The 21,694-nt window shown below is 37.7% G+C and overlaps 1 protein-coding gene across 4 annotated transcripts in view; it reads left to right on the forward strand.

The window, feature by feature from the left end:
• The window catches only part of DIAPH2 (diaphanous related formin 2), an 815,896-nt gene that overhangs the window by 632,591 nt on the left and 161,611 nt on the right, over positions 1-21,694 (forward strand). For all 4 annotated transcript variants that reach the window (XM_070502007.1, XM_070502006.1, XM_070502008.1 and 1 more), the window contains one exon: positions 1,696-1,831. In XM_070502007.1, coding sequence (XP_070358108.1) covers positions 1,696-1,831 — 136 coding nt within the window. The remainder of the gene's footprint in view (positions 1-1,695; positions 1,832-21,694) is intronic.

Genomic DNA, 21,694 nt, shown 5'->3' on the forward strand with positions numbered 1-21,694 from the left:
TTTGGGTGTCATATCCACATTGTCTTTTCTTCCTTCAAGAATAAAACAAACACTAAATTGTTTGACATGAGTTCTAGTCCCAACTTTGCAATTACATAAATATGAGGCCTAAGGCAAGTATTTAAACTCATTCAGAACTCAGTTTCCACTTCTGTGAAAAGAAGCTGGGTTCAGCAGAGCAGACACTTTGTAATTTTTTGTGAATAAATTATCTCTAGGAAACTCCCTAGGTTCGTAGTTCCCAACCTGGGGAAATTTTGCCCTCCAGGTGACATTTCACAATCTCTGGAGACATTTTTGGTTGTCACAACTGGGGAGGGGTACTACTGGTATCTAGTGAGTGGAGGTCTGGGGTGCTGCTAAACATTCTATAATGCGCAGGACAGCCCCCCCAACACACAGCAAAGAATTATCCAGCCCCAAATGACCATAGTGCTGAAGGTGAGAAACCCTGCTCTAAAATTATGATTCTCTTATTCCACCTTATTTTAAGTCTGAGTTACACCTTATTTTGCGTTTGTCTGCGGGAGCCAGATCATTTTGTTCTCTCAGCCTAATGCTAGAGGTACGAGCCTGACAGAAGCAGTAGAAAGGGGAGGTGCTAATAATTGTTGCAAGTCAGGAGATTTTTTTGAAAGTGTTTTCAGAGCTATTTTGAATTCTTGTGTCTTTTAACACGAAGAAAAAAATTCAACACAGACACCTCCATGCAAAGCCTTGGAGATATATTCTTGTTATTGAGTCCTTTTCTTTAGGGTTTCTGGAACAAAATAGTTTTTGTGAAATAGTTGATACATGCTATAAAGTATATCTAATAGATCATATTAGGAAAAAAACCCAGAACAACTTGATGGAAGGAGCTTGCAGTTGATATCTGTCTGTATTAGTGACTTCTCTGAACTCAAAGGAGGTTAGTAGTAGTATTCCCGCTGATCAGTTTACTCCAGCTTTCTCCTATACCATCTACTAGAATGTGCTGCGTTTCACATGAGTTCTGCAAATAATCTATCCAAAATAAAACATAAAATAGCTTGAAATATGTTTCAGCATTTCTGAAGATCTTGGTGTGTAAAAAGCTATTAAACTTCAAGTATGTCTTTCCTGTGACCATGGAGCTGATTGTTTCATGGCCTGCGTCGTGAGACTTAATCATTACTGCCCCGTCACAGCCACTACCATCACCATCATGGACCAAAGTTTCTTGATTATAATATATCAGGCTCTGTTCTAAGCACTTTATATCTCATTTTTCCTCACAAAAATCCTGTGAGGTGATTTTTTCTTTAAATTCTCATTTTGCAGATAAGAGAAAAATGTACAGGAAAGTGGTAAAATACTTGCTAAGCCATATTGCACATTAAACCTTTTCTTGGGTATCAAAACTTTCATATTTCAGCAATGGAGAATATATGCTTCCTGTTAAATCGGTAAACATTGGTGTCCCTAATTTTCTGGCACCACAGGTCATGTCAATTGAACCCTGAGTTATTCCTATTTTTTTTTTCAAGAAGCGATGTCTTCAGATTAATTGTTTCTCTCAAAAGTATTTGCATGTACTTTTGAAGCTGCTGTAATACCTTCCCATTATATATATATATATATATATATATATATATATATGGTTTTAAAATTGCACAACTTCTCCAATATATAAGTAATGGAATGATTTTTGTTTAACTTTGTTTGTGTGTCCAGGAAGCAGTGAAAGAAAACCACAAAAGAAAAGAAATGGAAGAGAAGACTAGGAGGGCAAAGCTTGCAAAAGAAAAAGCTGAACAAGAAAAGTTGGAACGCCAGAAGAAAAAGAAGCAACTCATTGATATCAACAAAGGTAGGAAGTACTTCCAATTTCTTAAAAGATGTATAAAGTGCAAAATAATTGCACTTAATTAATTTCGGATTATAAAATGAATAATTGTGCTTTTGGTAGAAAATTCATACTATCGTTAGTTCCATGTGTCAAATTTCTCTCATGATATTATCGATGTATCTTGTCACCCTGCACTGAGCACTCAGGATTTTCAATAACCGATGCAGGGTAATGTGTTGTTGAAACTGTCTTTCTTTCTTCATTTATGTTACCAAATTATATTATGTTCTGGATGAGGCAATGGTAAGGGAAGAAGAGGGTGAGATGAAACGAGAAAAACTGGTATGGGGAGATGAGCTTTAGGGCTCTAATTTCATCTTGTTGACACATGTCTGTTGACAGTGAAATAACAATTAACATTCTTCCTTGGGGGCTTGAGCATCTCAAGTCGTAATGAATATTGACAGCACTATTATAAGTTGAAAAAAATACACAGGGGCATCTTATTCAGCTGTGTGCCTAAGCACAGAATGCTGGGATGTCCACATGGTGTATGTTGTTTTCTTGGTTTGCAAGAATGACTGTATATTAAAGGTGGGGTTTTTGGTTTTGTTTTCTTTTTAAAGAAGAGAGTGATCGGCATCAAGTAGCTACACTCTGAAAATTTAAGAATGAAAAAGCATAGCCTTTGTCACTGAGGGTTAGAGAATTTAAAAACAAAATAAAATCTGAACAAGACACCAGATAGTATGGTTAATATGGACCACCTATTTCTAAATATCATGATAGGCAAAATTGCAAGTCCTGTATAACGTTGACCATGTAACAGGCAGCATTCTAAGACTTTCACATGTTTTAAGTTAATTAATCCTCATAACATCTCTATGAGGAGGTTCTATTATTATCTCATTGTATGATGAGGAAAGTGAGGCTCAGAGAAATTAAGGATCGTGCCTAAGGTCACACAAATAGGAAGTGTGAGCACCGAGATTAGAATCCACATAGTCTGGCTCTAGAATCTTTGTACTTATAAATGCCATTGTCAAATAGTGACAGCAACAACTAACGTACAGCACTTACCGTGTACCAGGAAGCCTTCTAGGAGTGTTACATACATGAACATATTTAAGCCTCATAAAACCCTATTGGGAAACACAGCTATCTTGTTTTACGTTGAGAAAACTGAGGCACAGAGAAGTAATTCACCCAAGTTCACAAGGATAGTAAGAGGTAGAAGCAAGATGTGAACCCAGGCAGTCTGTGGGCCGAGTTAATTATTAATTATTACTATGGATTTTTAATTATAATTATTAATCGTTATCAACTATTCTGCACTATATTGTCTCTTCTTTTAAAAGTTATTTTATTGAAGTCATGTTGGCTTGTAACATTGCGTAAATTTCAGGTGTACATTGTTATGTATCAGTTTCTGCATAGACTGCATCGTGCTCACCAGCGATGGTCTAGTTCTTATCCGTCACCATACACATGTGCCCCTTTATCCCTTTTGCCCTCCCCCTATCCCCTTCCCCTCTGGTAACCACCAATCTGTTCTCCTTATCCATGTGTGTGTTATCTTCCACATATGAGTGAAAGCATACAGTATTTGTCTTTCTCTGTCTGTCTTATTTTGCTTAGCATAATACCCTCAAGATCCATCCATGTTGTCACAAATGGCACGATTTTGTCTTTCTTATGGCTGAGTGGTCTTCCATTGTGTGTATATATATATATACATCATGTTTTCTTTATCCATTCATCCGTTGATGGGCACTTGGATTGTTTCCACGTCTTGGCTATTGTGAATAACACTGCAATGAACATAGGGGTGCATAAATCTCTTTGAATTGTTGATTTCCAGTTCTTTGGGTAAATACCCAGTAGTGGGATAGCTGGATCATATGGTGTTTCTATTTTTAAATTTTTTTCTCTTAATGGCTAATCTTTGGAAATGATTTCTATATCATTAAGTTTATTCTGCATACCTTTAAAATATGTAAGAATTTTCAGATATTGACTATAGTTTTTCTTTTCTACCCAGGAAATAAATATAACATAATTTTAAAAGAAGAAAAAAGGTAAATAGCCAAGGCAAAATGAATAGCAGCAACATAGTTTAGCAAACTTCCTAATTAGATTCAAAAGAACTGGTCCTAACTGAAGGTCACTCGAGTAGGAAAAACACTGGAGCACAGCATGGCAATGGGTATTTGTAGGAAGTTTTCACTTAAAAGAGAATGGAGTCAGTGGAATAGCACTGTAAGTTAGCACCCTTATGTGCCTGGAGGATTGGCGAAAGAAGAGGCTGGAAGAGATAGGGGACAGGTTGTGCAATCTCTTGGCTATGCTAAGGGTCTTACCTGAAAGCTGTGAGAAACCTATGAAGTTTATAAATGGGAAAGTGATGTGCTCAGATAGGTTTCTTAGAAAGATCATTTTGACAAAAGCATAGAGAATGGACTGGAAAGGGAAGGGCCTGAGACAGCAGAGATTATGAGGTTATTATCATAGTCCTGACAAGAGATAATGGTGGCCTGAACTGATGCAGTGGTAGTAAGGTTAGAGAAGTCACCAAAAAGAGGTGTATCAGAGTTCTGTAGGCTGTGGATATATAAAGACAGATGTATTTTACGGAATTGGCTCATGTGATTATGAAAGCTGGCAAGGCCAAAATCTGCAGGGTAGGATGGCAGGCTGGAGACCCAGGAAAGAGTCAGTGTTACAGTTGAAGTCCAAAGGCAGTATGCTGGCAGAATTCCCTCTTGCTCAAGGGAGGTCAGTCTTTTGAGTTATTCAGGCCTTCATCTGATTGGATGAGGCCCACCCACATTATGGAGGGCAATCTCCTTGACTCAAAATCCACTGATTTAAATGTTAATCTCATCCAAAAACACTCTCACAGAAACATCCAGAGTAATGTTTGAACAAATATCTGGGTACCGTGGCCAGCTAAGATGACACAAAAATTAACCATCACCAGAGGGGTGTTAAGAGGTAGAGTTGACTGACTATGATGATTGATTAGATGTGGAAACCAAGGAAGGAGTCATTAAAGAAGGTGGTACCCTTCATTAAGAAAAAAAAAATCAGGAATAGCGCCGATTTCATCAGGAGGGTTACAATGATTAGTTTCATTTTGAACATGTTTCATTTCCATGCACATCATAAAGATGGGAAGTTTCTAAGAAGCCATTGTATGTGTGTGTATGAAACTCAGAAAGGAGGTTTGGACTAGGTAGACAGACGTGGAAATCATTGGGTTTTGATGATTAAAGTTAGGTTGTATTAGTTTGCTAGGGCTGCTGTAACAAAGGACCACAAACTGGCAGGCTTAGAACAACTGAAATTTATTGTCTTGCATTCTAGAGGACGGAAGTCTGAAATCAAGTTGTAGGCAGGGTCATGCTCTTTGTGAAGATGCTAGGAAAGGATCTGTTGCAGGCCTCTCTCCTGGCTTCTGGTAGTTCCTTGGCTTCTGGCAGCAGAACTTCAATCATCATGTGGCCTTCTCCTTGTGTGCATGTCTGTCTCTTCACTTGGTGTTCTTTTTATTAGGACACCAGTCATATCAGATTAGGGGTCCAACCTACTCCAGTATGACCTCATCTTAATTAATTATACAATTCAACCTATAACATATGAGTTTGAATGAGATCACCAGGGTAAAATGTAAATCAGAGGTTCTGATCTCAGAACCCACTTACACTCTTAAAAACTATTGAGGACCTCAAATACCTTTTGCTTATTTGGGTTATATTGACATTGGTCATGTTAGAATTAAAACAGAAATATAATAAATACAATTATTCAAGATAAATAATTTTAAAATTATTTATTAATTCTATTAAAATAACAATAGTAAACATATTTCATTTTAAATAACACCTTTTTATGAAAAGTAGCTTTATCTTCCAAAATCTCCCTCCCAAAAAGTTAGTAAGAAGAGAAAAAATGAGTGCTGTAAATCTCTTTGAAGTCCAGCTTAATAAAAGACAGCTTGATTCTCATACCTGCCTCTACATTCAATCTAACACGATATCATTTGTCATGTAGCTTCTGGAAAACACTATACACTCATAAAAGAATGAGAGAGAAAACGGCAAAAAAGTATCAGTATTCCTATGAAGGTAGTTTTGACCTTGCAGCTCTGAAATGATCTCAGAGGCCCCCACGAGTCCCCAGACCACATTTGGAGAATCTCTGAGATGAATGGTGAACAGAGCAAGCAGTCAAGACAGTCGATTCAGTTTTGTGCCAAGAACATCATCTTGTTCCCACACTGCATCACACCCCTGTTCCCCCAAGTAAATAGCAACCTTTCGCTATTTCCCTAAAAAGATACCTATAACAGAAAGAAAAGAAAAGAAAGAATCTATTTTTATTGTGTCTATAGTATTATCTTCATTTACCAAGATGTGATTAATTACCTCTTCAAATATCACTGAAGCTGTAGCATAAAGATCCAAATAAGGTTTCATGCAAATGCTTAGCCAAGTGATCTGAACATGCAAAACACACTTTAAAATAAGTTTTATCTTTTATGTATTGTTATCATATCTCTAGTTATAGATCAATCAAATGGTAAACTTCACCATTAGGTTCTTGATTTACAGCCCATATGTTGCAAATACTTCTTATTATTTATTGTAATATTATTTTACACTTAAGAGTATATATGTGTTAGTACTTATAAATATGTTTCAAAAGACAGCCTTCCATTGGAATCATGTAGTCTTAAGAAGATAGAAAGATGCAGGAAAGAAAGAATAAGAACAGAGTTGGATAGTTGGGTGTCAAGATGAAATCAGTGTCAGTGAGTTTTTCAGACAGTGTCTTGTAACAGATGCTGTTGTTAACTAGGGGGAAGTAAATCGCAGACCTTCTGAGAGCCTGGGAGGAAGCATGGTGGAATCCCACCATGGAATGCACACGAGAACGAGGTACAGTCAGAACCTTATTCGGAGAACTTTAAATGTGTCCATTTAGAGCAGTGTTATCCACTTTCCACTGAAAGAACCTTGTACACTTCCTTTCCAGTGGAAGAGAGGTGATGCAGCACATTTGACTGCCATTGTGAGATCCGTATTATATAGAGTGTAGAGGTACTTCATGCACATGTGACTAGAGATAGGGGCCATTGGAACCAGAGGGTCTTAACTATGGTAAAGATAGTCAAGTAAAGAGTCTCTTGGATGAAGAAAGTCACTTGGAAATTACAAACAACTTTAAAAACACATATACTCTTTCTGTAAAGTTTCTTTTTCATATCAACTTAGCAAAATTGCAAACCTCTCCCTTTTTGTAAATTTCCCATGATCCCATATAGCTAATAGGTAACAAGAGTAAGATATATTTATCTGGCTTGCAATATTATATACACTCATCAAGGAAAACTATTTTAGAATTTAATTATTCAGAAGAATGATAAGATAAAGCAAACACAAAAGATTATTTCTATAATCTAGAAGTGATCAGCTGAGCTCAGAATTAAGTAAAGATATCGTGGAAACAAAGCAACCAGAGAATTATATCTTTCAAGTTAAATCCATAAAAAATATCATGTTTCAAGCCTCCATTTTGAGAGAATTGGCTATCAGAAGGCAAAGGCCATGATAAGAAATAATATTTATTTAAATTGCAAAGGAGAAAAAAGACATGAATTATATGTTAAAGAAATAGTCATTTTGTAAACATTAAGTGGCATGACTAAAAAGTTATTAAAGTCTGTGTGGTAAAAAGTGGAGATCACTCCTGGCTCTGCCACGTAGTAGCTTTATGACCTTGTTTTGTTCCTCTGTCTCTTCATGCCTCAGTTATCTCATCTGTAATGTAGGATAGTGACATTTACCTCCTATCGTTTTAGTGAAGATGAAATGAGATAATTGAGTACAGTACATAACAGTGCCTAGAATATACTTGCTGCTGCTGCTGCTGCTGCTGAAAGAGTCATTTTGTGCTCATTGAAGAATCTGGAAAAAATTCAAGACATAGTCCTCCTTCTTAAGAAGTTCACAATTTTGTCAGAGAGATGTGCAGGGGAGGAAAAACTGTTTTGCCACTAGCAGTCGTAGGTTCTTTGGCTGGAGCCCTGTCAGTTAGACTGACAAAAGACAGATCAACAAGAGAAAAACAAACAGAGTTATTAATGCATTACACATGCACATGGGAGCACTCCCTGGAGAGTGACTCAAAGGGGTGCTTAGAACTTGAGCTTATGTAGCATCTTAACAAAAGAATGATACATTTTCGGAAATTTTTAGATAAGACAAAAGAAAAGGACTTTGAGTTTCTAGGGCAGCAAATTGTGGGAAGGTAAATGTATGGGAGAACTAATAGAACATAAAGGTTAGTCAGTAAAGTTTGTGACGTATGCTCCTCTCGTGCCATTTCTGGACTGATAAGGATCTATCTAGAGTTGTCTCTGGTGGTTAACTTCTGTTCTCTTGGTAAAAAGGGGAAGAAGGCCACCATTACAAATTTATGTCCTGCTTTTAGGCAAATAGGGGGAAGGCAGAGAGCTTTTCTTGTATCTGCTTCTTCTCAGTTGCTTTCAGCCCAAAATAATCCTTATGCCAAAGTGGCGTATTTTGGGGTGGCATATTCTGCTACCCTTTAGACGAAATAAAGCTGAACCAGAAAACAAGGTACTGATGTATAATAGAGATTATTTAAAACTATTAAAATGGGAAATCGATGAAGTCTGGTAAAATGACCTAAGGTTTCACGGAGAAGGCTAAGTATAGTCTCTCGATTTATCAATCGAATTAGATGCTGAAGGATGGGTAATATTTGACTAAGCAGAGGCGACACTATTCAAGTGGGAATAACATGGGCAATAGTGCACAGCAGCGCTTAAGGCAGCGGGCCTCATGTAGGGTGTGTTAATGGCCCACAGGAAAGTACATCAAAATGAGGAAGAGGACAGGTCCTAAGTTCAAGTCCCAGACTCACAACTGACCAGCTATATAATCTCTGACAAGATATTTCGTCTCTCTGTGCCTTAATTTCCTCATATATAAAATGGAAAAAAAGCACCTTCCTTCTTATTGTGGGGGCTAAACGAGGTAACCCACAGAGACTCGTATGACTTATACTCCAGTCTCTCAATTATATGTTGATGTCTTGGGTCTCTGATAAATAGTTTAATGTTCAGTAAATATTTTCTGACATTGTCATTGTCCTCGTTGTCATCGATGGGAGAGGAGAGTTTGAACTGGAAAACTGTTGCAAAGATGGAGGAGACTTGCGAAGACTATGAAGAGCCTTCCAAGTCAGACAGGGGAGTTGTGGTGTGGTGAGGTAGGAGAGCCAAGATGATAATAGGAGGTTGTTCAGGAATTACCGAGGTAGGGAGCCAGAAGCACAAGAGAGGAGAGGTGAACACAAGGTGGATGTAGCTGGAAAAGAACAGTGAAAGGTGAAAAAAAAAAGGAGTTAGCTCATACCTGATTCTCTCTTCAAAAAAGGAGTTTAAACCTGTGGCAGTTTAAGAAGGTGGTAACAGGAAGGAAAAATTTCATAGAAGAGATGGAAAAGAGGCAGTGGCAGTTACTAGCAACAGATTCGCTGATGGCCAAGACTGTTTTTTTTTTTTTTTTTTTTTTAAGAACAGCACAGTTTTACCAATCTATAATTATGTATTGATGTTTTTTGACATAGTAGGTTATTTCACTCACCCAACCAACATTTATTGCACCATTTCCCAAATAATTATTATAATTAGAGCATGCACAGTGGCATACTATTTATTTCAATGTAAAATTGAGAAAGCTAATTTAAATGCAGCAAAAATATGTTAAATCAATAAATGTACTCTAAAATGTATAATAGTATATAAACTATGCAAAGTACTTGGTGTAATCTATGTTCTCCAACCTTTGATTATATTAGTATAGATGATAATTAACTTAGGGACCACTAAAAATAAATTAATTAATTCTGTAGGTAGAAAAGAAAGCTTACCGAATATTCATAATATTTGTGAATAAATCTCTTTCTTTTCATGTTTGTGGAAGTCAGCAAATTAATTGCGAGGAGTTGGAGGAAGCAATAAAAAGAAATGCATTTAAAAAAGGGTGTTTTGAAATTGGAAACTCCAAGTGTGTTTCTTATGCAAATATTATTTAATCAGGAACAGTTTTGTTCCTTCTTATATAAGATTATATGGAAATTAGAATTGCCTATTTAGTTCTTGTATGATGATAAAGAATCAGCTACCTTAGTCAGATTTGATGATAAATCAGCCTTCTGAGAGAGAATTAGCATATTTTAACCAAGAAACCTAAACATTTAAACTCTATCATTTAGTGGTGCATAGCAGTTTTGTTTTTCTCTGTTTTCCAAGTTTTAAAATAATTACATCTTATAAGTAAGTGAATTCATTTCACATTACATTATTTTGATGGGAATAGGTTGAAACTATGTTTCCTAACGTCATACCCCAGACGTTAAATTACAGTAACCAAAATTATAGATTAGAATACCTGTAAATAACGGAATTGAACCCAGTGGTATTAAAGCACCTCCGATAATATAAATTACTGAGACAATGTAGGTACCATCATTCTAGCATACTTCACAAATGCTAATGAACAGCTATGAGCTTAGCTTGTATGAGAAGCTAAAGGAAAGCTTAACAAGTGTGTATACTTGGTGGTCCTAGAAAAGAATCATGGACGTAGTAAAGCCTTATCTATGAAGAAAAAAAGACTATCTGGTTGATATTCCATTTACTTAAATTGCCTTGCTCCCTACATTGGCAAGAAATCTACGTTTATTCAAAATCAGAACTTTTTCTCTTTGTTCTCTGTTTGTTTTTTCACTAGGGATTTGTGGGGCTTTTTCCCAAATAAAATTATTCAGTACAGTAAAGATTTGCCCAGATCTTTAGAGCTTTTAGCAAACTAAGGTATTTAGTATAAATATGAGACTTTGTTATTTTAATGAAACATCTTTAGATCCATTTTAGGCAACACCATGCCATATAGCTGCCGTTCATTCAATAAACACTTTTTGAATTGCTAAGTTCAAGCACTGGCTTAAAGCATGGAGGTGCAAGAGGAGCTCCCACGGTAGTCACCATCCGATGGTCAATCACACCCTACTGGCTGATCCTGCTGACCCCAATGACATGTCATCTCAGATGAATCTTTTATTGGCTTAGCCTTCAATTGAAATGCGTTCAACCTCTTTTTCTTTGGAGCTAGAAAAACCTGAGCTCAAATCCTGACTCTGCCCCCTAAACAGTGTAACTTTGGGCAATTCACCTAACCTCTAGGATCCTCAGCTTCCTTGCCTATAAACCCGGGGAAAGAACACAGAAGCATTAATTCAAAAAGATTGTGCACCCCTATGTTCACTGCAGCATTATTCACAACAGCCAAGACTTGGGAACAACTTAAGTGCCCATTGGTTGATGATATGGTATATATATACACAATGGGATACTGCTTAGCCATAAAAAAGATGAGATCTTGCCATTTGCAACAATACGGATGGACCTTGAGGGTATTATACTAAGTGAGAGAAGTAGGAAGAAGAAAGATAGATAGTGTATGAGTTCTCTTGTATGTAGAAGTTAAACAAACAAGCGTATAGATGACAGAACAGATTGGTGGTTCCCGGAGAGGAAGGGAGATGGGGGGAGAGCAAAAAGAGTAAAGGGGGACATTTGCATAGTGACAGATGGAAACTAGACTTTTGGTAGGGAACATGATGTAGTGTATACAGAAGTCAAATTATAATGATGTACACCTGAAATTTATATAATGTTATAAATCAATGTTACCTCAAAAAAAATGGCATCTATCTCCTAGGATTTTCATAAGAATTAAATGAGAGAATACAGGCAAATCTCTTAGCACTTGCGTGGCACATAATTAGCACTTACTAAGTATTAAATGTTGTTATCCCGTTAAGAGTAATAGTTATTTCAGTGAACATATCAAGGAAAACTATTAATGGCAGTAATCACTGCAATAAAATCTTGGTTGACTAGAATGTCTAGAGGAAGAGATGTTATGATTAATCTGATTTTGTAATTCTATAGAAAACCCCTTGTGCATCAGTCTTTATTGTTCATCGTCTTTCTGAACTCTAGTAGTCCGTAACCCTCCCCTCACCCTCCCAATCAACCTCCCTCCTCCCTCAGTATTTTTGGCTTTTCATTTTACACAGGTGAAAGTGTGCAGCATTTAGGGCTTAAATCTAATTTTCTACCTATAGCCAGGACACAATATATAGACCACGAATAGATCATTAGGACTTTGTTACTGTCTCTGGGCCATTATTCAGAGCATCAGTGATCACTGCACACAAGTGTTGCTGAGAGGACTACATTGGTGCTAACTCCAGAGTACACTCTAGATTAGTTGAAGGTTCTAGTTGTTTTTTCCTGTAGTCTATTTGAGCCGCTTATCATTAGTAATTTTTTCCTGACCTCTTACCAAAATAATTACATTTCTGACATCAGTTCACTGGAAATAAGTGCTGAACTCTTATTCTATCTGCCTTAGCAGTAAAACCAATTTCTACATCTACTAAAAATATTCTTTTAAATAGGAGACAAAAATAAATATGCAAAACAAGATAGGTAATATGCTTTAGATCTCATTAAGAGTTCTTACATTCTAAATGCAGAAACTCAGATTTGCAAAAACTGTAAGAGCTGCCTTCAGTGTGTTGAGCATTTAACAAGATTTCATCAGTTCTTATTAGAAGATGAGTAACGCTGGCAGTTACAAATTTGGCTTCTCTCTGCTGTATGTGCTTGTTGCCATGTACGCCTTATGTGACTTTACTAGGCAGAAAACCATGAAAATATTGGAGCGTGTGGGTGAAAACAATCAAATTGACTGCACAAGAAATGACCAAAACACGTTGCAGGTGGCCTAATCATTTATTAGAAAATATGCTTTGGTTCCATATTTTAATATTCTAATTCTTATTACAGAAAAGTGTCAAATGAATAACAGCTGTTATAAACCAACATTGCAATTAATTTGGCTCTGTTCTCAGTCAAACACGTTTAGATTCGTGTCAGTAATTACACCTAACAGATTCCCAGAACCAACAAGCTGCGCTGAACCCAACTGAGTCTCTAATGACTTTTTTTTGAAAATTATATTCGTTCCACCCACATTGAATCCCTGAGCCCCTGGGCTGCTTCCGAATCAGGATGAAATCTGTTGTTACACTAAATGTGCAAAAGGATTATTGTGGATGAAAACCTTTCAGTGATTTTTAATTTAATTCTACAAGTATTGATTGAGTGCCCACAGCGTGCAGAGCAAGGGTGACATCCCCTAATCATGGTATTGTTGTCTGATAAGTCAGCACCATTAACCTACTTAAGGGGTTACTAACTGTCAGCGTTTCTCCCTCTCGGTGTGTGTCTCTTCTGGAAGAAATAATGGCTCTTGCTGCGTGTGTGTGTGTGTGTGTGTGTGTGTGTGTGTGTGTGTATCTGTATCCACCCACACAGGACCATGTGCAGCGTATGACGTATATTTCACTTTTTTTCACCTCTTTTTATGTATGAAAACTTCTATTTTTCTTCTTTGTGTCTAGTCAATCTTCAGTCATCAGTCGCTCCCTTCACACATGAGCAATCTATAAAGTATATGATATCTTGACTAGTTAGTAGGAAAAATAGGATAAAAACATATCTCAGTTTAAGAAAGCAGTTATGTCTTTGGTATAATAGTATTAGAAAAACATTCTAACCTAAACATAGAATACCTGATTGTCTTCTAAATCAACAATGGGTTTCATATGCTGTTTCATAATAGCCCGGAAGATGATGGTATGATTCACTTGGGAAGCGAAAAATAATTATCCATTTAAATATGCAGTTAACTATGGATGACGTAATACTTTTATTTGTTTGAACTAGTATCACAATCTGCTTTAAATGTACATTGTGTAAAAAAAATAAAATTCTCTATCAGAGGAGATATTTCAGAGCCCCTGAATTTGATCTAGCCTTTTCTATTTGCCAAGCCCTGGACAGGGCTGCCTAGGAATTACTCGGAGCATCACTAAACAGGATGGATGTGTATAGGTCTAGGGAGCCACAGGGACAGCCCTGCTGAGGGTGGGACAGGGTCGCGGGGGTTCTTTGCAGACCTGTATGGTTCTGTGAGAAGGACCACATTCTCAGAGTATGCTGGGTTAGGCTGTGCTGTAAGCTGAAAGCCATAATACATTGTCCCGTTTGGATTTCAGTCTTTCATATTTATAACGTAACCCCCATCCCCATTTTTTTTTTTTTCCTTTTTCTCCCCAAAGCCCCCTGGTACATAGTTGTATATTCTTCGTTGTGGGTCCTTCTAGTTGTGGCATGTGGGACGCCGCCTCAGCGTGGTCTGATGAGCAGTGCCATGTCCGCGCCCAGGATTCGAACTAACGAAACACTGGGCCACCTGCAGCGGAGCGCGCGAACTTAACCACTCGGCCATGGGGCCAGCCCCCCCCCATCCCCATTTTTAAGCTAATAGTTTTATGCAGTTGGGTGTTTGAAGTTGAGGAAGTTTCCCAAATTCCTTGTTTATCTCACCAACATCCACGCATTCCCAGTTTGAGCTGCTACCTCGTCTGCTTTTCTAGCACAGTCTTTCTGTGAAAGACAAGTGTGTTCCCTCTAGTCCTCTTTTGTCAAAAACCCTTTCCACTTGCTTCCTTTTGCCAATTGAACCTTTTTTGAAATGCATCAATAGGGAGAGCCTGCCTTGCCTTTGCTAGACAGGAGTAGCTGTAGGTGCATTTAAACAATCCAACTTGAAAAGGAGATTTCTCTCTTTTTATTTGAAAACAATCGAAAATGAAAGGTGTGTGTCTCAGGACAGAGTGCTTAACTGACCTCGTTCTCCTGAACTTCAGTATGATATATGAAACTGCCTCCCCTGTGTCTTCCCCAATGTTTTAAAAAGATGCTTTACTTGTTTGAGGCAACTGGCTCTGAGTCAGAGCTCTCTCTGGCGTAAGCAGAATCCATTATGTTGTTAGGTCTTGTTAGACTGTTCTTTGCATCTCTTTTTCTTCGCTCCAAGAGTCAATGCTGCTTTGTTTTAAGAGCTATCCGATCATATTTTGAGAGGAAATGGAGATCGAGCTATAGAGATGGACTGTGACTACATTAAGCTTTAAGTGTGACCACGATCCATCCCCCACAGTACACACAGCCTGGACTTTTGAGGCATCTAGCGTGAGCTCCTGTGGCTCAAGCATGTTGAAAACTATCCCTTTTCACTTGAGTAACCATGACAGTAAATGAAACCCCCAAAAGGTACTTCTGTCCTCATGGGTAGAAAAGGGGGTGGTGATGTGGAGTTGGCAGTGCTGTTCCCAGCTTATCCTCCCTCGTCCGCTCTCTCATTTTAAGACCCCAGAGGAACAAACGAAACATGTTTATGAGGAAATAGACGGGTTCTTCTTTTTAAAATCACAGATAATTATAACCTCAGGAAAAGATACTGCGTGGCCTGGACTTCAGTAGTTAATGCTTCTTCTGAAGGATGTGGCTCTTTCAAGACAAAGTAACTACGGACTGATTGGAGATTGCATACCACAGTGAAACCACAAGTCTGTAGTTTTGAGGCACCATCACAGCATTCACTCAGACAGCAGTATATCTTTTTGGTTTTTTTTTTTTTTTTTTTTTTGGTGAGGAAGATTGGCCCTGAGCTAACATCCATCACCAATCTCCCTCGTTTTGCTTGAGGAAGATTGTCACTGATCTAACATCTGTGCCAGTCTCCCTCTATTTTGTATGTGGGACGCTGCCACAGCATGGCTTGATGAGTGGTGTGTAGGTCCACAGTCGGGATCCAAACCTGCAAACCCCGGGCCCCCGAAATGGAGCATGGGAACCTAACCACTCCACCACCGGGCTGGCCTCTACTCTGACAGTAGTATGTCTTAAAGAAAAAAATGGAGTATTTAAATGGAAAACAGACCCAGATGCCAGGTTTTTGTTCTGTTTTGTTTGTTTGTTTGGGGGACGTGGATAAGCCAGTTGCTTGTCTCACAAATATGGTAGAGAAAACAAATCTTCCTGTGGAAGTTGGCCATCTCTAAGTCTCTGGTATTCAAGAGATACCAAGTTTCAGTTTGCAAAATGTTAAGTCCTTTGTTGTAGGCATCTTTCTTTTGCCTGGGCAGTTTTCTGAGCTAGTTTCTGATTCCCATGGAATACTTTTAGATGATATTTATCCATCCATCTGTTTGGATTTTTTGAGTTGTTGACCGCTTTTTGTCATTCCACTGCACCTCTCTCCCCTTCTTCGGGATTGTTGCACTGTCCCACTCTTCCTGACGCATTGCTTCCTGGTGGGTGACGTCATGACTTGTGAGCAATCTAATAGATAAATAAGGCAGCGAGAACTGCCTCAGCAATTCAGTTTCTCTTTGAAAGGAAGTAAGCAGTCTCTTCCTGTTTTCTTACATTTTCCTCTACATTGTGTTTCCACAATTATATTAGATACTATAGGAGGGCCTCTTTTCGCTTTCACTCCATTTCTAAAAGACATTTGGTTGATTCACAATCTTCTCAGAAATGTAATGCCCCATATGTTACAATAGACATCTCCTACTGTATATGTTTTTGTCACACCAGAACATGCCATTCAGCAATAGCTAATAACTACTAATTTTCTAGGAGCATCTCAGGAGTACAGATGCTTTCATCAGTGTGTTTTTATGTTCACTGATTTTAAAGGAGTGTTAATCTAGGAAGGGTGATAAGAAAGACTATATCAAACTTTGACCTTAGTTCTTGACTATGTAGATATTATATATTCATAGATGTTTTGTGTGCTTTGCTAGGCGTGGAAATATGTGTGAGTTCAATAAAACTGTACTTCAATATGTTCACAAGTGAATATGGATATGGTTTTATTGGATGAGCTCATTAGCAAAGGTGCTTTTTAAGTATTGCAAAGATTGCAGTATAGATAATGTTCATGTGTATACATGCATGCATATATACATACATGTATACGTACACATTATCCCATAGACTCCCACAAATAGATGGCTATTTTTCTGTGTCTATGCAATGATGGAATTAACTATCATAATTCATTTTTGAAGCTTCCATTGAAATATTTAAAGGTGGTTAGAAAGGCATACAGTATTGATGTCAGGGTCTTGCATTACCCAACTTTGAACAAAACAGTATGATAATTATCTTCAAATGGTTAGTGTTCCTTTACACTTAACCCACATATTGCTCATTCCTTTTTGCATTCCACATCTTTCATCTGGAATTACTCTTTTTGCCTAAAATACATATTTTCCAATTTCCTTCAGATGAAGATGGAAAAATATTTGGGAAAAGCCTCTTCAGGACCTTTATGGGCCAACAGAGACCCAAGCCTTGTGCCCCCCCAAAGCCAAGGCTTGGGAGCGTTGGCCTTCTTGTTAACCTCACAGGAGCTTTCATTCCTATAGTCCCATCTCAGCAAAGGTGCTCCTCCTGTGTCCTGGCTCATTGCTTTAAGTAGTTCTCTCCCATCCCGTCGTTTATGACAATGTCACCTTACATTACAACAAAATGTTTCACCCAGCCTTGTGCTCTACCTGGTTTCATTTTCTGATTTCAGACTTTGGATGGTCTTATTAGTCTCCGTTTCAGGTCACAACTTCCTAATTTCCTTCTGGCTCACCCACAACCTCTCCCCTACTCCGCTCCTATTGCTAATTGGCAGGCTAATGCACTGCTGTGGTTCAGCTTGAGTTTCTTCATTTGAAACAACACTACTGTTCCCTGTTGATACCTTGTGACACTTTGGCAGGTGCCTCAGGAACCCTGCTATGGTGGGTGGGTTCAGATTCTTGCACTTCAGGTTGTTGGCATTCTCCTAGGGCAGTGGTTCTCAAAGTGTGGTCCCTGGACCAGCAGCCTCAGCATAACCTGAGATTTGTTAGAAATGCACATTTCCTGGCTTCACCCTAGACCTGCTGAATAAGAAATTGAATGGAGGTAGAGGGACAGCAATCTGTTTTGACAAGCTCTCTAGGTGATTCTGATGCACACTAAAGTTTCAGAACCCTAGAGTCCAACAACTCGACTCACCTTCTTATTTTACAGGTGTGACACCTGAGACACAGACAGCTCTTGCTCAAGGCCACATAGCTGGTTTAGTGCTAAATAGGAGAGTGGGAGTAGAGCCTGTCTCAGCCCACTGCGCTGTCTACTGTACTACTCCACGTTGCTAGTGCTTAGAATTGTTTGTAATTATTTAAATTTAGTCATGACAGATTATTGTGCATGTGAAATTGAGAGGCTTATCCTCCAAGCTTTGCATTTCTGTAATTTTTTAACCTACTGCCAGTGACAGGATCAATCAGAATCAAGTGGGATCAATGACAAGGTGTGAGGATTGAAACGTGGCATTGGAAGTTTACAGGGAACTCAGCAGAGTCTTTGTGTTGTCCCATATGGCTTTGATGGATGGATGGTGCCAGGTTTTTCAAACTGCAACATACCAAAATGAACTCAAACAACTTGTTTACGAAGGAAGGACCCTTTGCATCCTGGGTATACAGTCATGTGTCACTTAACAATGGGGATACCTTCTGAGAAATGCTTTGTTAGAGGATTTTGTCTTTGTGTGAACATCATAGAGTGTACTTACACAAACCTAGATGGTATAGCCTACTTTGCACCTAGGCTATATGGTACTATTCTCATGGGACCACCATCGTATATGTGGTTCATCGTTGGCTGAAACGTTGTTAGGTGGCGCATGACTGTATATGTGTATATATATATGTGTGTATTTTGTTTGTAAAATAATCACCAAAGAACTTTTTAAGTAGCTGTGTCCCTGGTGTGTTAAAATAGAATTCCTTGGTCGTGGGGAGGAGGTAGATAATGAATTATGTAACTGTTTAGGAACATGCCTATTGAAGAGCAAATTTACCTTGTATTAGTTATTAGTTAGGTATTAGTATACTTGTTCTATAATTATGCTTATTTATACATACTTTAAGGCCTTTTGTTTGCTCTTGATGGATGTTCTCATATATGCTTCAGATAGCAAATAAACATGTGTGAGTTTCCATTTGTTTTAGTTTGACATCTTTGCCCCAAATCCCCTCATGGATATGAACTTAGAGGAAAGGCAATCCAAAGCTACTATTTTCATCTTTTCTGCTTTCAATTTTATTTTCAACAGCCAAACATTTCTTTTCAATGATAATTGGAGCATTGAGACTCTTTTCTTACTAAATCACGATTGAGTGGATTGAAAAAGTTAGTGTAGCCTCTAAAGGAAGCGACTTAACCACTGGGAAATTCTTCTTTGCTACGATTTTATGAATGTTAAAGAAAATAGCATTAAGAAATTGTCAGGGGTAGTAAGTGCTACATCATTGTGAAGACCTTGTAATCTTTTTCAAATATTAATAAGAGATTTGTGAAAAATGGACAATCAAGATAGTTTATTATGTTACAGATAGGTCTTATTTTACCAGCAATTGGCTACATAATTTGTGGAGCTCACTGCAAAATGAAAATGTGGGCCTCTTGTTCAAAGATGATTAAGAATTTCAAGACGGCAGCAGCAGAGCGTTAAACCAAGTGTGGGGCGCTTCTGAGCACGGGGCCCTGTGTGACTGCCTGGGTCACCTGCCCAGGAAGCTCCTGTGTTTTGCCTAAGTGATATAGTTAATGAAAGAAGCAAAATCTGCACTCCTTTGTTCATGGAACAAAATGAACGTTTTAACTTAAATAAAAGTGAGAATCTTTTAACAAGAATCCACTTCTAAAAAAAAAATCTCTTCTTGCAAGTGACCTCTCTTATTTATTTCAAAATGTCTTTCTTATCCCCAATTCCAGCATGATCTCTGTAACAAATAAAAAAGGGAGCTTTTCCCATGAGAACTTCTGTCAAGAAACAATCTTCTTTGACCCTCTTCTGATATATTAAGAAATAGTTCTCATCTCTCTTAAAGTAGGTTTGAACACTTTTCTCTGATGAATACTTTACATACTCTGAGCAAACAGCTTCAAATTTCTCACATATTTTGCTGAAGAGATTCCCATTTGTCTTTTTTAATCCCGCGTGGCTTAAGGAATCATGTGTACAGATAGTTTGCACCACATTCTCTGTAAGTAATGTAATAGGGCTGATAGTATTTCATTCTGCAGCATTATCTCTGGGTCTGTTTGCGCTTAATGTTGAGTTCGGTTAGAGTAATATCAATCCTTTGAATTTGTTGTCTGTGATTTGGTTTTCATAAAACATTAGGATGCTCTCTGGATTATCTGGGCCAGTTCCCTGCCTCAAGGTATGGCTGTATGTAACTCTGTAAGACAAATGGTTAGACAGCATGTTTCTAAATGTCCCAGGAGAAGGAAGTGTAATAGCACCAATAATTCTTATCTAGTGAGGGATGTCCGGGGAAACATCAACCGTACTTGTATTCCTCACAAGTTCCATTGTTCTCAAATGCAATCATCATTCTTTTTTTTTTTGTTGAAATTATTTGATGTGTCTTATTCCTTTACTTCAGGCAAAATGTTTTATTTCTAAACCTAACCGTAATTATATTCTTGTTGAGACAATAGAAATCAGGCTTTTATAAGCAGGATATTCCACCATGTAAAACTCTTGAAAACTTTCTCATCGCATTCGTCCCTTTGTCAGCCTTTTTTGATGTGTAGACGTATCTTGGTATAATCATTATTGCATATGTTTCTCCTTTTTTAATGAAAAACTATTGAATTATTCAGTTTTCTTAAAAGTTCAATGATTTTTATATTTCAGATGCTGTTTAGTATCCAGTATATTCACAGCATGCTCAGACTTTCCCTCGCTGGTCCACTGGCTCGAATATTTATTAGAATAATTTTATTTATCGTATGTTTGTGTCATATTGGAAATGTTAGGAGAAAAAATTGAATTTTGAATGTGAAAGGTCCTTTCTTCCTTTATCAAAAGGAAAAAATGCATTCTCTGACATTAATAAAAGTCATGCTGGCGTTCTCTTACAAGAAACTCACTAAAATGACAAAAAGCATGAAAAATGTAATTAGATGTTTGGTTGAACCGAGTTGATTGGTTTATTTTCCTAGCTGATAAATTCTAATACACAAAAATAAAGTCACAATTAATAAGAAAGTGCAAATGTGGCAGATATATTGATATTCTAGGTAATATTGAAGCAATTGTCATTATTTCATTGGAAAAAATGAATTCAACGTTTTTGCAAATATTGCTGAATTTTCATCTGAAAAATACTATGAATGTATTTACTTATTCACTTCTCAGTGAAGTACCAGCTTTATCAAAGTTTTGGAAAAACAAACATGCATTCTCTATCTCTAAGTATATTAACTAATCTATAAAGGCTTGACATTCATTAATGCTTGCTGAGGGAAAAAATGAGTTCTAGAGATTGCGTTTTGCTCAGTACTGCATAACTTACTTTCGCAAGCCCTCCTTAAGCTTTGATTTCAAAATCTCTCCCCAGTGAAATCATACCTCAAAGATGTTTCATTAAAATGACAAGATGAGCTGCCTTGCATCCTGATGCTGGAACAGGGGCAAGGGACAGAGTTCTGGGAGATCCTGCAAGACCATTCCTAAGCTTTAGGGAAAGAAATGCAGACTGTTGACCTCAGTGAAAAATTGGCAACATCTCCATCGTGAGAAGAATAGCCGAAAGACATGCTGATGGTGTGCCGAGACTGGCTTGTCTTAATCTTGTATTGGTGACTCATGTAGAGTTAGACCATGGAGACTGGAGTTATGGAATGTGGGGACTATTAGAAAGACTGTGCTTTTCAAGTTATGCATTTTAGAAAAGGTTTTAAAAGGCATATTTTCATTGTCATAGCCTTTTGCATTGTGCAATCTTCTGCTTTTGTCTACCCCT

The sequence above is a fragment of the Equus asinus genome, chromosome X, assembly GCF_041296235.1.
Source record: "Equus asinus isolate D_3611 breed Donkey chromosome X, EquAss-T2T_v2, whole genome shotgun sequence".
Classification (NCBI taxonomy): domain Eukaryota; kingdom Metazoa; phylum Chordata; class Mammalia; order Perissodactyla; family Equidae; genus Equus; species Equus asinus.